Source organism: Anoplopoma fimbria, chromosome 14, assembly GCF_027596085.1.
Source record: "Anoplopoma fimbria isolate UVic2021 breed Golden Eagle Sablefish chromosome 14, Afim_UVic_2022, whole genome shotgun sequence".
Lineage (NCBI taxonomy): Eukaryota > Metazoa > Chordata > Actinopteri > Perciformes > Anoplopomatidae > Anoplopoma > Anoplopoma fimbria.
In genome coordinates, this window is record NC_072462.1 from 14,332,689 (window position 1) to 14,349,588 (window position 16,900).

At 39.5% G+C, this 16,900-nt stretch overlaps 1 protein-coding gene across 1 annotated transcript in view; it reads right to left on the reverse strand.

Moving 5' to 3' along the window:
* pappaa (pregnancy-associated plasma protein A, pappalysin 1a) overlaps positions 1-16,900 on the reverse strand; it is a 79,611-nt gene that overhangs the window by 34,229 nt on the left and 28,482 nt on the right. The window contains exons 8-10 of the mRNA XM_054612929.1: positions 14,889-15,017; positions 14,663-14,754; positions 12,107-12,303 (exon numbers count right to left, since the gene is read on the reverse strand). Coding sequence (XP_054468904.1) covers positions 12,107-12,303; positions 14,663-14,754; positions 14,889-15,017 — 418 coding nt within the window. The remainder of the gene's footprint in view (positions 1-12,106; positions 12,304-14,662; positions 14,755-14,888; positions 15,018-16,900) is intronic.

Here is a 16,900-nt window from a genome sequence, read left to right on the forward strand (position 1 = left end):
TTAGAGTTTTTATATATATTTTTATTTTTATCTTTTGCCTTTGTGTGATATAACACGCTGCTATATTAGTTGTCAACATTACTATACAGGTTTAGGTCCATGATCCCAAACATTAAACCCTTGTGAAAAATTTAAATCTAGCTAACCTTATTTATCAGAACTTCAGCAATGCAGCAATACTCCCTCTCCTACATGTGTCAGTCTTAAGTTTGCTTTTGCATAGAAAATTTCAATCCAACTTCTTAAAGAACACCAAAGTGCGATCAAATGCTTAACCTTTGAGTATTTTGCTAACCGCTATGGACATAGTATTCAGACAAAGACACACCCATGACTCATGGTTAAATGAACAAAATATTTTCTTTGAAAATGTGTGTTTCATAAGGGCTCTATGAGTTAATGCTTTTATAGGCACCAAAATAATAACAGGAACTATACAAATTATAAACCTGACAAACCACACTACTTTGTAAAGAATTTCACTTAACCTCACATTACAATAAAAACGTAAAACCTAGGATTTCATAGCTTTAGGATTTCATAGCTTTAAAATGCAGAACATCATAACACAGTGTATATTACATGTGTAAAATATTTGCATAGAAAGTTTCATCTGAATGTTTTTGTTTTTATATTATTTCCGAGGAAATTTCAGATTTCAGATCATTTCAGATCCAGTCAGTTCTTTAGAAAGTGACAAGCTCTCTCCTAGTTGAAAGCAGAATTCAGAATGCTGGAGAACATGGATACAAATTTATGTATCTAATTTCTACTATAATCAGGTCTTAATCAAGGACTGGGATAAATGTGTTCTCAACAGCAAGTCTCAGAGGATGGCAAAAGGCATGTGCATTAAGCAATGAAGTGAAGAGAGAGGGATGGAGCCCAGAATATTTAAAGCACTCACTTTGTCACAGGTTGTATAACAAAACCTGACAATTTTACACGTAATGTGTAAGTTTACAGCATATGGCAACACTTGTCAATTCAGAAAGGCTGCTTCATCCAACTTAGCAACTAAAGATGCAGCATTAGAACTGTTAGATAAACATATGCACAAAACATCCGAGTAATATCATTGCATAAACTTGTTCTGTCTTTGGCTTGCTTTTTTTTTTCAGGCCGCTTTTATAATCTGTCTCAGAAAAATAAACTTTTATTGCAAATATATCAGCTGAATCCAATCAGAACAAATACAAAACAGATGCAATTTAGACTACAAGTCTGATTAATCAGCTTGTCATTAATATTAGACATATTTCTATTTAATATGGCATTTGCATGTGTCTTGATGTGTGAAATAAGGCCAATATAATCATCATTATTAAACCTTATGCAAGTTTTCAAAAGCATTGAAATACTTTTTGAAGCGCACAACAGAAAAGCAATACAGATGTCATGAACACGGCTCTGAATATGACGACAGCTGGTTCCGCTGCTCACAGATAACAGTGTTAATAGCGATAACAGTGCAAAAAACCAGCAACAGTGCTGACAGAGCTTACACTGTTTACCTGAGTAACAACCAGAGGGTGGGCGCTACGCTTCCGTGACAACAGCGTCTTTCGTGACAGCATTATCAGCAGTGGGTGTGCAGTGGAGTGCAGTGGAGTCAAGGCCATGAGCTAGCCAGTATGGCGCGCTCACATGCACTAACAAGCATTAACAGGCATTAACAGGCATGCGTGGCTGGCCAGCTACATGAAAAAAGCACAGAGAAGCCTGGATAACAACACGCAATGAGGGAAAGTAATTTTATTCTCTGCTGAGGTAGAGGTTACTCAGCTATATCTTCATATAGAAATTGTTGTTTGCTGCTATATTAAAGCTCGTAGATCGTATGGTACAGCAAAGAGAAAAATAACAAACCTGTTTTTGTTTGCCCTCCTTCAATCTGTTATGCCTATAAAATATACCACCTGCCAGCCGACCTTCAAATGGATTGCTTGATTACAAATATAATATCACAGCAGGAACTGTTGACAAAAGACAGTCAAAATAAGTCTCTCAGTTGGAAAAATGATTGGAAGGATATGCCAAATCTGTTGTTTGTGAGGTAAAAATGGATAAGTGAAACTGTTGCAAGTGACAAGCAAAGCCAATGTTGTAACGCTTACAGTGTGTAATACTTGTTTTAAAGGGATTTACCTCTCTATGTTTACGTCTTTTCTCTTGTGTAAAAAGGCAAATGGAAGGCCTATTTAGTAAAATTAACAAAACAAAAATGATGAGGTTACTTCTGATACCCTCTACTACCCCCACTTATTCTAAACCCTTCTCCCTTGTTCTGATTCATAACAAGGACGTAACACTCATCCAGGTATATTAGTCAAATCTAGAGATCTATTTGAAACAAAACAACTTCTGGTTCAACGTCTTACCTCAAAAACGCACACTCACACACACACACACACACACACACATCACACAAAGTAAAACACATGGTCTTAATTTGTACCAGCTGGCCAGCCAGACTGGCAGAAACAGCCAATCCCTGGTCTGTAGACACAAACTGGTGTTTGTAAATCACCACTTCAGATAAAAGGAGAGCTAAGTGTCCTGAGCCAAGGGGAAACCGGATAAAGGTGAGGAGTAAGAGAGTGCAACCGTCAGCCTCATTAGCCTGAAAATATGTCTGTACTGTAAAAACATTCATTAAGAGCATAAAGCAAAACATAAACTTGGAAAGGGGGGAAATGGAGAGTGTCGCTTTAAGTGAAGACAGAGTAATGACAATAATAATGGCTCTGATAGCATAGTATACCACAGTCTTTCCCCTTGTGATGGAGATCCAGAGCTAAGGTCAAGTTAGATCACCCCTACTGAGGATGACTGCACAGGGCACATATCCATGGACAAACATATACACAGACAGAAATACAAACATACACACATGCTACATCCTTCTTGGCTCGAATACTGATGTTGAAGCTTCCAGATTGTCAAAATGTCCTATCTTGGATTGAAATCAATAAACCTCACAGACACATACACAAACATGGTCCACATGCTCACGGAAGACTATTGAGGCCCCCAGACATTTAGGAGGCCCAACAAAGATCTCTCCTGTATCCTCCAAACATTAGAGGAGCATAGGAGCTTGAGAGGAATCCTAGCTCAACTCAGGACTTTTCTGGCAGGTCTCTTTACTCTGCACTGAACAGAGCACAACGCAGAGAGATCCTTTTTCACATTGGCATGCCCTCTGATAATAAAGCCATGCCACACCTATTAGGGTCAATAATTAAACTATTTGCTGGCATAGATTAACTAGCAAATATTTCTCTTTCAATGTTTTCAACAAATCACTTGTGGTATAAATACATACTCAGTCAGCATTATGCTAAAGCATCATTTTCACAAAAGTCTGTCTTGTTTTAATCTCTAGGTGTTGGTATCCAGCATAAAGCTTAAACATGATGTAAATATCAAACTTTGGTAATGTATTGTTGAGTTGTGAAGTGGGGATCATGAGAGGCATCTAAACACAGATAGACACGAGGACACCATCATGACAACATAATGTCTCAAATACTATGTAGCATGTTTTCTTTTTATGAAGTACACAAACAATAAGTGGAAGATATTATCAGTGGATTGAACAGTGAGGGAATTTCTGTTATTAGGTCTTTTTTGCCATCATTCAGTCATCTCACTTTAGTAGGAAACATTATCACTACAGCAAATAAGCTGTTCATTTATCTTGCGTGATCTATCCAATTGCTTTATTGGACTTGTGGGTGTTGCATTATGAGACGAGGATACATGCTGACAGTTTATTGTTTTGACCCTGTTGTATGCCTCTGTGAGGTCAGGCAGTGACTTGGTCAGGGGGTTTTTCTTTCTGAAAATATGTAAATGTTGGACACAAGCAAATTAGGTTTCATTTAATTTTCCAAAACAATATTTATCCCATCATGGCACCTCCTAAAACATGTTTATTTCTATCAAAAGGTATTTAATTTTCCTCTTCTCCATTCCTCCCTGTCTTTTTGTGAAATGCACGTACTGTATACGAATTTGAAGCCTGAGCATGGGAAGCAGTTGTGAGCATCTGTGAGGCATTTGTGGAGAGAAAGAGCAACAGAGAGAAACTGGTATGAGTTTCCAAGCACCATCCCATGGTTTACTGGAATGCTGGTGAGAGCCTGGTGTGTGAGGTAATGTCCTGTCACCCAGCCCCACCCATACCCACTGAAGCTCACCATCTCATTGGCCCAGGGCTAATGATGGGCCACTTCCATGGCCTACTGAGAATTGGGCTGTAAAAGTTAGTGAGTGGGTGCAATTATGCAGTTTACCTATCCCACTCTCATCAGGGCGGACATGAGGAGTGACTGGGTGGTAGGGAACACGGACCACAAACTAATATATAGGGATTGGTGAGCGTACAATGCCAGCAAGTTGAAAACAGATGGGTCTGTGGAGAACATAAATGTCCCTCAGTCAGTGGCCCCCTATGCTCCATAAAACAGGGCCAAACCCCTGCATATTAACAGCTTGAAAATGTTATGGGGGGTCATCAGTGCCATGAAACAAATACACCAGTCACAATGAGGTTTCCACATGGCAGAACCACAATAATAATTGAAACGGGAAAAGTAAAAGGGAAAAAGGAACGCCATCCCAGAGGTTTCTTTTTAATGTTACCACACGCTTATGTCACTGGCACTGTGCCTGACGAGGGATGTGTGGTTTGGGGGAATGTTGGTGGTAGAAACACAGCCAGAGAAGCTGGCCTTCCTGTGCTGCTGAAAGCAACAGCTCTGCTACTGTATGAGCTTTTATTTTGTGGGCTTGTACGTGTGTGTTTCAGCTTCTGCGACAATATTTGCAAGTTTTGAATCTGTGTTTGTTTGCATTTACATGCAGAGGAAAAGGAAGATGTGTAATTGTGTATGTTTGCTCAGTAGTAGCCTCTATACAGTATGCATGTATCCCCGCTCAAGTACACACTGCATTCGCTTTGGGACCCTTGATAAATATGGGCCAGTTATTGTTTTCTTGTTTTTACCGATCAGAACAACACAATAAAACAGTGTCTCTTTTCTTCCTTTTTTTCCTTCTGATGAATTACTCACCTTAAGATGAAGTGGTTAGTTAATTTAGACCTCATGCACATATGTTTGTTTTACATCTGAAGATGGGTGAACTTCATATATAGGCAATTTCTTGCAGCGTGAGAGGACTAAAATGTTATCCCTTCTGTTGCTTATGTATAATTAAGGGGAGTGTTCTCCAGGGGTGCCCAGGGGTTGCGTCAGAGATTGCCTGGGCAGCAGCCCTCTCTGGAGAAATCACCTGGCTTGCTGTTTGATCTTAAAGTTTGAATGCACATGCACACTCCCCACTTACACAAATTCATCTACACACATGTACGTGAAGGCAAGCACATGGCGCGCACACACACACACAGACACACAGGTTAGTTGCTAGGGCCAGTTCTCCAATCCAATCCCCCTAGAGCAAGTGGAGCTGGCTCACCATATTCCATGGTGTGGTAGTGGGGGAACATTATGTTCTGCTCCACAAAGACAGCAGTAGTACATTTCGGTCCCCTATGGACCTGCCCTATAATCCTGCATAGAGTTGGCAGTGTGTTTGCCTGTGTATCTCTATCTGACTGCATACCTGTGTGCGTGCTTGATCAGAGGGAAAGGAGGATATTTTAGATAAGCTGAAGCAACATCATATGTATTTATATTAGAGGTCTTCAACATTTTGAATTGGCCTGACATGGGAAGAGGGAACAGAAAAGTAAAAAAAACTGAAAACAACAACTATTAAACCTGGCTAGTCTGTTACATGGGCTGTTAGGTATTTCTTTGGATAATTAATACCGTCTCTACTTTATTAACTTCATACATTCTCTGGTGTCCATATGTAGTTTTGATTGGATCAAACTGGACAATAAGAGCAGTTTCCCATTTTTTACAATCCCTATACATTTTTATTCAATGATGTGTTTTCAGTCAAACAAATTTCTGGATTGTTTTACCTCCAATTACAACTAACCCCGTCTGTTCATCCGTCTGACTGAGAACATTATTTCATATATCATTTCAGCTATCATATAATGTATCATGATATATAATTTTCCCTTTTCCTCTGGTTGCTGGGCTTCTCCTCGTTTTCTCAATCTGCATGTTTTCTTTCACTTTTCACGCAAGTACACTTTCTGTATCATAAAAGGACAAAACATTACTATAGCATTGCAAATGTAGTTTCTAACTCAACTGTGTACATAACTCTACAAGTTAGTGCTGGGACTCACACTATAGTATGACCCAAAAATGAATGTGTGTCATCCTGCAAAAATTCTAGCACACATTTACATTTGGTTAACGTACGCTGCAGGCTACTACACTATTGTGTACAAAAGGGCAGTATGTATTTATGGCGCTATGCACCATTCACTCTTATGTTGCTGAACCCTTTTTCGGCAGTGGTTTCAATGTGGGTGCATTCACCAATCCTTCTCTTTGGCTTTGCTCTAGTGCGTGAAGATTCAGAAGTTAAGAAAAAAAAGTTCAGTTCTCATGCACAAATGCTGCATATTGAGATTATCATCCACCATGGAATTTAATGGATAAAAGGATGTGTTCCAGTATCCCTCTATATCTGTATGTTTTTACAATAGAAATCTATTTCTATGAAGACCCCTTACACACAAACACACACACAAGTACATAGCACTTGTGATTTCGTGCAGATATCTCTCCTTCTCTTCAAGTGCCTTCGTGCCTTTTTTTGCATCGGCAAAGATCCCTATCACTGCTGCCCGCTTTTCTCTTTCTCTCTCTCTCTCTCTCTCTCTCTCTCAGATACAAACACACACATACACAGGCAGTATCAACACCGTCTTTAGACATCAAACGGAACTGATAGACAAAACCAATACAGGACTTGTTTACTAGATCAGGAGGGAATGATGTACTATCCCCTACACCCAACAAACTCATTCAGAACAAAAAACACTCACAAACACACAGGGAGTTGTCTACAATTTAGCATTGTCCTGTTTCAGGGAAGCACATCTCCAGGCCATGTGTACCAAAGAGCTGTGAACCACAAACATGGAAACGTGATCAAATCACAAAGTTTGAAGTGAGCTATTAACAAGGCAGGACAATGTGCTGTTGGTTTCTGAAAAAACTATAATGATTACAACTAGCACAAACTCACTCTTCAACCATTGTTTTTAAACTTCTAGACAACATGATAGGCTTACTTAGGAATAGTTTGAGTAATGAGTTTTCTTCCTCAAGTTTTTCAGTTATGCATTGTAATTGTTACAGGTTCAAAATACGGAATTCTGAACATTAATATAAAAGCAAACAAACAATTTGCTTTTTAAATACATAGTGTAGTAATGTCTACCTGAGCAGAGAATGAAGTTGTTCTCACTCTATTTGTGTTTTAATCTGAGATGCTTTTATTACATAGCCGAGCCAGCTGCATGCTTTTTTGTGCGTGCAAGTCTTTATGCTCTGAATTTAGTATAGCGCTTGCAATGTTATATTTATGACTTAGTATAAAATCCAAAACATATTTTAAAAATACGATATACTGTAGTACAGGGGGATTTTTTGGCATTAAGATTTATTTTAACTGCCTACCAGAATTACACGTGATGCCAACATGATCTGACCTCAGCAGGACTATATAATTTTTTAGGTGCCTTCCAAAACAACTACAAATCCTCCTGATCTGACACTGTTGGGATAAGCAACAAACAACTTGATATGGGAGAGGAAAATAAACCAATGTGGGCTTTTGGTAGAACACTAGAAGTGAATGGGGGTTGTACATGTCAAAGTCTGACTACTTGTGGCTCTATAATGTCAAACTATTTCCAACTATCTAGAGGTCTTTGTCACTTGATTCTTAGACTTGCGTTATTTTGAGTCATTTGCTGAAAATACTGATACTATTAATTTTATTGGGAGCACTGTCTTTTCCATTGGGTTGATCTTGATGGAAAAACCAGGTATGAGCATGTAAGCAATTGTTTTTGGCTCTTCACCATTAGTAAACTGTATTCAATAATATTCAATAGAATATGACTTTGGCTCATTCTTCAATTCTCTTCTCAGGCGTAAAAAATAGGGAATATCTTTTGAAAGAATGGTGCTCATTCCCCCAGTAGTTATACAGAGTTTTGGAGAAGCCAAGGAGGATTGAAACTGTTCTGGTGGCTTGTGGTGTCCCAACACCTTACTAAGACAAGTAATGTTCTTTTTTCTACACTGCACTTACACTCTTTTTTTTTTTCTTAGTTTGTCTCTTTATTCATCTCGCTCTTTTTCTCTCACACATGAACTCACAGACACACCAGCACTCACATAGGCACTTGAAGGACACAGATGGTCCATATTGTGGGATGGATGCTAATGGTAAATCAGACTTCCTTTTGGCTTAGTGCCTTTGTAACGACAAAGTCATGGGAGTTTGGTTGGCTGAGTTTAGAAGGTAATTCCCTTTGTATTTCTATTATAAATCTGATCAAGCATAGGAGTGTTGCTTTATTTATTTAGTATCATGGTCATTGTTACTTCACGTACTGTAAATTAAGCTAATAGGGAATGGGTGAATGACAAAGAGTAAGGGAGTGTATTGTAACAACATTGGGACTGCTATTTAACCCAAGAGCCATTCCAATGGCAGCTATGCCCCTAGCAGGGTCACTTATTGCACATGCCTCACATTTATACCTTGTGACTTCTAAGAGGAAGATAAATTACTTAAAAAAATGATGAAGTTATAGCACAATTTATTTATTCTATTGTATAGTGGAATATTGTATTCTAAGTTGACTTTATTCCACTGTATTCATGAATGTGCCATACAAATTGTCTGACTCCTTCTGACAGCCTAGTTTGCCTTAAAGTGGCAAGTAATTGGTAATTCCATGGTAATTGACTATTCAGTGACACTATATGAAAGTCCTTAACATTGCCATGATTCAAAATTCTATGAGTGCGAAATAGTCACATTTTACAAGAGGCATTGCACCACTTTTTACTGCTGAGGAAGTGCTGGCTCTTCCAACAAATATCACTGATATAGCTATTCCATACATTTCTATGATTTCAGAAAAATGGATGCTGATCTAAAGGATAAGACCAAGAAAAAACAAGGGTTACTACAGCACACTTTCTTGAGCCAACACCAAGCTAACAGCGCATTCATTTCTGTACACCAATCCATTCTCTTGGAATGACTCGAGGACTCAGCTGTCCTTAAATATCCTTACGCACTTTCCCAGATGTTACAGTATTCACCATGGATTTAGTTCCAGCAATAGTTGATCTATTACCTGCAGAAGGCACAATTCTTTTTCACATAGATACATCTAACTATGTTCCAACATAACAGAAGTCAATTAATGTCAGGTTGCTGCAAGTTCACGCCAAAGCTGAGATTTCTAACAATATACTACATCACAAGCTGCAATGAGGTGACTTCATGAGTTAAGCTCATACTCATTTTCCAAGTCAAATATAAAGTAAACAAGAAGTAACAATTTAGTGGATTTTTTCTGCAGTTACCTGAAAGCCACAGTGCTACATTGCTCAGAAAAATGAAATCAAAATCTCCACAAAGATTGTACATCAAGAGTATAACAACTAAAGTAACTATGCAGCTCTGAGGCTTGAACTTTGGATTTCACATCAAGTGCCTATGGGCCTTTCACATCCCTTTCCACCCACAAATCAAAGGAAAATCAAACCCCTTATGTAAACAAGGGCCAACATACTGAAAAAAATAGGATGAAGTACTCTAGATAGTGAATGTGATCCAGATGCCTAAAAGAAGACTATTCATTGGGCACACTATGGCTGAGTCCTGGTTGGAATCAAGAGCTATTGTCTGCAAACACAGCGATTAAAATACCAGATGTGAGACATCACTAAAAGCCTGTTCAAAAAAGGTAACATCTTCAATAACTTTGTCTTGCTACTGATCAGCCACTGTGTTGTTTTATATGTTGTTCTAAAGTGGCCATATTTAAACTGGATCCATGAACAAAGGCAAACCCACAGCCTGGTCTTCATCTCCAGAACCGATCCTCACATGCTTCATCTGTGGCATGAGCCTCCAGGACAGTCGCCATAGCCACATGTATGCAATTGCACAATTGCTTAGGAGCATTGCCTGAACAAGAATCTCAACTCAGTTATTTGGGGCTGTGTTATGTTATCTTTGTTCTCAGAGGGAGAACCATAAGCAAACACGTGATAATAATTGTGTGCGTGCACCATTGTGCGAGCAGATTTGTTGTGTGTGTGCGTACGCTGGACACTGCAATGATGCAGTGTCATCAAAGTTAATTTTGTTTGAAGAAATGGCATTTGATGTTGCTGTAGTGCATGTTACTGGAGTTGGAAGATAAATGTCAGTGAATTCATCATGTACTGATGTTGGTAAGAAAAATGGGCTTTGAAGAGCCAATTTTTTAAGTATCTCAAAATTTACTGGAAAGAAGTATAAGCGACCATACAGAGTGAAAAGGAGAGACAGAGAGAGATAATGACAAGACAAGACTGTGTATTTTTTAACCTGTTTTTGTGTATTTTCTACATGTCCACATGCACTCCGGTGTCTACATAGTGGACAGTCAGTGGCCTTGTAATGGGGTGATCTCATCACACCAGATCTTTTGGGAACAGTGTGTTCTTTACAGGAACAGTGCGTTTTCTATGGCTATCGTGTCCTTCACAGCAGATATCCTTTTTATGATTATGTGGATATGTTCCACTGGTGTTTCATTCCTCTCAGAGAATGAACCATCTGCAATGTTGAACGTTGGACCACAGGCCTGGACAGAAGTTGTGCCATAACAAATACCAAATACATTAAATGGTGTTGGTTAAACTCCTACCTTTGTTTGCGTAAGTCCTTGCCAAAGTGTTCATGAGCAAGGCACCTGACCACAAGTGTTCAAGAATACCTAGTTCATTGGCCTTGTAAAATGCACCATCAGCAGTGGGAACAAGCTCTATAGCCAACACCATACACTTCCAACAACACACACATTAGGGCTGCTTGATTATGGAAAGAACCATAATCCTGATTATTTTAGTCAATATTGAGATCACGATTTTTTGAACCCAAACAATCATTGACTTTGAAAAAATATGCATTTAGAAATAACATTTTCTAAAAAGAAGAGAGCACTGTCTGCGTAGAGATGTGAGGCTAGTCTCTCTTTTGCACTCTTTACATTAGGGCAACATAATGCAGGATGTTTGTTTTAACATTTGGTTTGAACACCAAATACCAATAACAATAGTGATTTGAAATAATGAAAGGGCTTTAAAGGAGATAGTATACTTCAACAACATTCCTTAGCTTTGAACATCCATATTATGGAGTGGGGATTAAATAGGATTGAGTCCTGATGCACTTCTATGTGTATGAAACTTTGTGTGTGTGTGTGTGTGTGTGTGTGTGTGTGTGTGTGTGTGTGTGTGTGTGTGTGTGTGTGTGTGTGTGTGTGTGTGTGTGTGTGTGTGTGTGTGTGTGTGTGTGTGTGTGTGTGTGTGCATGAATGTATGCCTCCCCCTAATGTTTTGGGCAATCAGCCCCTTTCTGCGTTGCGACAGCAACAGATCAATGCTTCCACCAAGCTTACATTGAATCAATGGCTTCTTCCCTTTTCTTCAATAAGCATTACTTTAATGAGAGCGGTTAAGTTCTACACCCTTCCTAAGAGACAACTAATTAAATTTACCAATCTCTTAAATTACTTAACTGTCAAACAAGCAAAATAAGTTGTTTTTGCAATTGTAGTGCAAAATTGTGGCTTCATTTTTATGATTGTGTAAAACATTTATGGATGGGAAGGTTATTGTATCAAATCATCAATCATTAAAATACCAGACCCCAAACAATGAAGGAAAATGTCTGTTGCTACTGTACTGATCTATGATGATCAAATGTGTTTAATATCAGATAGGGATAGAGGACTCTTAAACTGACTTCCAGGTTGTGTGATGAAATATGTCATGCTGTGACATGATAATGTACATCAAACTGTTATGTGTAATAGAAAAATACACTGCATTTATATATATGCAGGATAAACTGTGTATTCCCTTACCTTTGTAACAGCAGGGTATCCAGCAGTCACCTCACCAGAGCAGTAGGGCTTCTCCTCATGGGAAACTTCGACATTGGAGGCCCACTGGTCCAGGAAACCATTGGGAGTGTAGAGGCCACAGTCTCTCACACCTGTCTCCTGCTCGAAGTCCTCACACACCCCATCGCCATCATAGTAGTAACACAGGCTTGGCTCTTCTGCAGGTAGACAGACAATAGAAAAAGTGGCAATTTCAAATAAACAATTATATGTATTTTATCTGTTTACTTAAGAAATTAAGGTTTTAGGTCAGCTTAAACATCAGTCAGATTCTACATATCCGAGCGCCCACCTTGCTCTTTCTTGTAGCATGTTTTCATTTGCACAAAGCCATACAGGTGAGTTTTCAAACATTTTACCACTCAATCCCCTTCTTCATCTTTTTTTATGGAACGTGTGTACCTCATGGGCCTCCAGGATACTAGTCTCTATTATCTCCATTTTGGAAGGTGAGGAGAGGACCAGATGAGGAAGGGGGAGGAAGGTAAAGGAAAAAAGGTGCATTCGTTTAACAGACATCCCTCCCGGAGTTAAGGTCTGGAACTGGCGGCTTATGGACTGGAGGAAAAGGGAGCAGAGCAGGGAGGTTGCCTGGGCCTCATTGCTCTCAGCCCTCAGCTAAAGCAGTGTCAGCCGGTGGGGTTCCAGTTAGGGGGAAAGGCGGCATTCTGTGCCAAGTTGGCCGGGGCCTCCTCCTCGAAATTCCAGCCCTCTCCAGCAAAGCCAAAAACTCAAGTCAGTTCTGTGCTCTGGCAATGGTGAAACGAGGGGCTACTGAGGGGGCATACAGAATACGCTCCCGCCACTCACTCAGCAGGAGCAGAGGCAAGGAAGAAGGGAAGGAGCGAGGCATGAGGAAGCTCAAACAGTGGCTCGTAAAAGCTGCAGAAGTAATAGGTCGAATGAGAGCTAAAGAAGGAAGATGAGGAAAAGGAGACAGAGAAATGGTATTGCTACAGTATTTGAATATGGAGAGGGATAGAATATACAGTTAATGGAAAAGTGGAAAGGTGATTGAGTCCAAGAGAAAAAAAGAACATTAGGAGAAAGAAAGAGAGTGATGAGATGATCAAAGATGGATAGAGAGCGAAAAGAAAGGTCCAGCAACTGCAAAAGCAAACTGTATTAGTTTTTTTTTGTTTTTTCAAGAAAACAACCCAAGTTGCACTGACAACATGTCAAAGCAGGGCAAATCTGACCTTCCAAAACCACCACTTTTCTGACAGCTGGCATATGTGAATATGGCTTAACCATATTGCATTTCCTTTATACTTTATCTGCACCTGTGTATACTGTGGCTTGAAGCACTATTGAGACATAACCACTGGGACTGTAATGCCAGGTGGGGTCATGTGAAAAGAACTTCGTCGATTTCGGCAAAAACAGATATAATTCAGCTCAATCGTGTGAATAGCTTATTAAAGCTAATCCACACTGAAGCACCCTGGCCCTGCTGTACACTATACATCACCATCCAACTCTCTCTTTCACTAGCCAACACACTGACAGGCAGGCACTCCCTCACACATACAGACAGATGGACAGAAGGTCCCATCATTATAGTGTCAGATTTCTGTTCAAAACTACAACTTTGTCAGACAGTGTCAGACAGACACACACACACACACACACACACACAAACACGCACACATTTACGCACAACCCTGAGCACTGCAGTTGGTGGAAAAACAACATAGCCAATGCAGTCATCGAGCAATCTGACAGGGATTAAGTGGCCACTTCACAGAGGCTTGCACGTGTGTGTATGCATGTACTGTACATGCGCACACACGCGCAATCACAACAGGGGGGGGAAATGATTGTCTACAGCAGGGGAACTGGACAGGAAACATCTATCTATTCATAAAAAAACAACATAGTAGATGTCAGTTACTCATCTATTAAAATAGGATGACTCACCCTAATAATGATTTCCAGATTTATTTATGGAGGTCAAAGTGATTATGATATCTGTTAGTCAAATCCACACAGATAATGATGCCATGGCACATACGAACACATAACTGTAATGTTATGTAAGGAACTGTTGGTAAAATAACAACTTGATAAATCTTGCATGTAACATGTACATGTTACTTAAAATGTTACTTTTGGCCAATAAAATATATTAGGAAGTGTGACAAACCCTCCCACTCTTGTTTGTGACTCCTTGTGTAAGTTTCCTGTGTTCTATATAAATGCCTGTATTTGTGTGGTCTCCCTTTTTGTGTCTGGACTTTGTTCATCACAAAATTGTATCATTCAACATTGTTAAAATAATTTAAATTAGCAAGTAATATACCATTTTGTTCATTGTTTTTTTTTCTCATTTTTTCAATAAAAAAAAAACTTTAATTAGTTGTGTATTCTTTTCTGCTATGTCAGGGGTTAAAAAACACCTTGGACAAAGGTGCACTGAAGGACAACTAACTGTATTTTCTTCAACAGCCAATCCAGAGAAAGAAATCAATGACTACATTTTAACCTAGGCAATACCTTTTGTTGATTGCTACTTACCAACACAGTTGAAGAAGGGCTCTTTCTTGCACTGACAGGAGCAGCCGTCCCCATTCATAGAGTTCATATCATCACATTCCTCTCCTTTGGAACTAAAATAGCAGGAGAAGGTACTCAGAAAACATCCACACACACAATATGCCAAACTTTTTTTAATGATTCATTGCACATCTGTGTGCATGCATTGATATATATTTTGATCGTGTGAATGTGGGTGCCCTCTTACCCCTGGATGCGTCCATCGCCGCAGTAGGGTGCCCCCAGTTCATGTATCAGAGGTGGGGAGGGCTCACTCTCACTCCGGCCGGAGATGGTTTGGACCCGGTAAGTGTACTCAACATGTTGGGCCACATCCCTGCACAGAGTTAAGCAAAAATCACAGAATGTTCATATAATTCAGAATAATATAAGACCTCAAAGAAATGTCTGATTAAGACCACATCTAAAGAAAGGGGATAGAGCAACTGAGAAAGACACTAGGACCAGGCCTGTGGAGAACGAGTCGATAGGACTACTGCTCTGTTTGCTAGTGTGTGTGTGTCTTTTTTCTTTTGGTATCTCAAGGACCACTAGCACAACACAAATTAAAACACCTGTCTCAGCACACACGTCCACATTTCTACCTATCCAGTCACTGCGTTTACCCGCGTTGGGTCCAGCTTTGTCTTGTTTCCTCATCACAGCGATTCATGGAACCATCATGATGAATACAGGAGAAATATTGGGGGACTACTCACTTCAATGATGTAAGTTGCCATGATGGTTTCTTGAGTCACCATGATAAGGAAGTCTGAAAAAAAAGTCTGAAAGGAAAAAAAACATAAATGAGAAAACCAAAACCATAAACGAAAAAAAAAATCCAAGCTGTAAATGAGAAACCATAAACAAAGCAACAAAACAAAATTGAAGAAAAGAAAACTGTAAATGAGAAACAACAGAAGTGCAAGTGAGGGTGCTGCCATAACATAGTTGTTTATTTTTTTATTATTATTTTAAGCTTTTTTCTCACTGAGCTGTTGTTTGCCTTTACATGTTTCTCGTATTACAATCAGGATTCATAATTTCTGTTGGCTGCTGGCCATTTTTTAACTATGGACAGGCTTACTGGTTCCAAACTGGTTCAACTGAATGACATGGGTCAGTTGTATTAATCCACATTGCCAGGAAACAAAACTAAGAATACAAATTTCAAAATAAACAAGTAAAGGCAAGCAAAATATCTGAGAATTTAAGTATTTATTTATCTATTTCGAATATTCTGAACAATAAAAACAGGAAAACTGCTTTTCACATCAGCACTCTCATTTGCAACTATGTTGTTTACAGTTGTCTTTCCATTTTGGTTTTTCCTTTTGCTTATAGTTTTGGTTTCTCATTTCTAGCTTGATTTGTCGCTTATGGTCATGGTTTCTCCTTCACGGTTTCCTTTTTTGGCCCTACATTTTGTGTGTCGGGTTTGACTGTGTGTATACAAGACTGAAGACAAAGGTTGAGACATTATTTATCTACATTCTAATTTTGACTGCACGGTGGTTCGGTGGCTAGCACTGTTGCTTCACAGCAAGAGGGGCCATGGTTTGGTTCCCGGGCTGGACTGCTCTCCGGGTTCTCCGGCTTCCTCCCACAGATGTGTGAATGGTTATCTGTGCTTATGAATCAGCCCTGCGATAGGCTGGCAACATTCGCCCAACGTTAGCTTGGATCGGCTCCAGGCCCCCCCTCCCCGCGACCCTGAAATCTATAAGTTGTTAAAGATAATGGATTGATGGATGTAAGCAATCATTCATTTAATTCAGTTTCATTTTTGGTAAACTGGACTATGTCGGCTCTATAGGGAAAATTTGTAAGAACAATAATCACTGTGTGTTCTTTATGGTATGTATGCATAAGTGTTCAGGAACGCATAATTGTTACGTATAATCATGGATAGTTTGGTTAAGTACATGGCGAAAAATGAGGTATAGGGGAACAACATCAGTAAATGAGGGTAAATAGGGCAGATAGGTAAGCCATAGATCATTTCATGTGGACCATCAAGTACTATAGACCAAATTTTGGAATGCCCTCTTTATTGCTGTAAACGCAGAGACAAGCGTGCAGGGAGACTGTACGGCTCACATGAGTACGGGGGCATACACAGATTCATATGTCCGTTACACAAAGCGACTCACACACATGCACGCACGTTCAAATACATGCTTGCACACACACACACACAATACCTTTGTTATTAGTAAC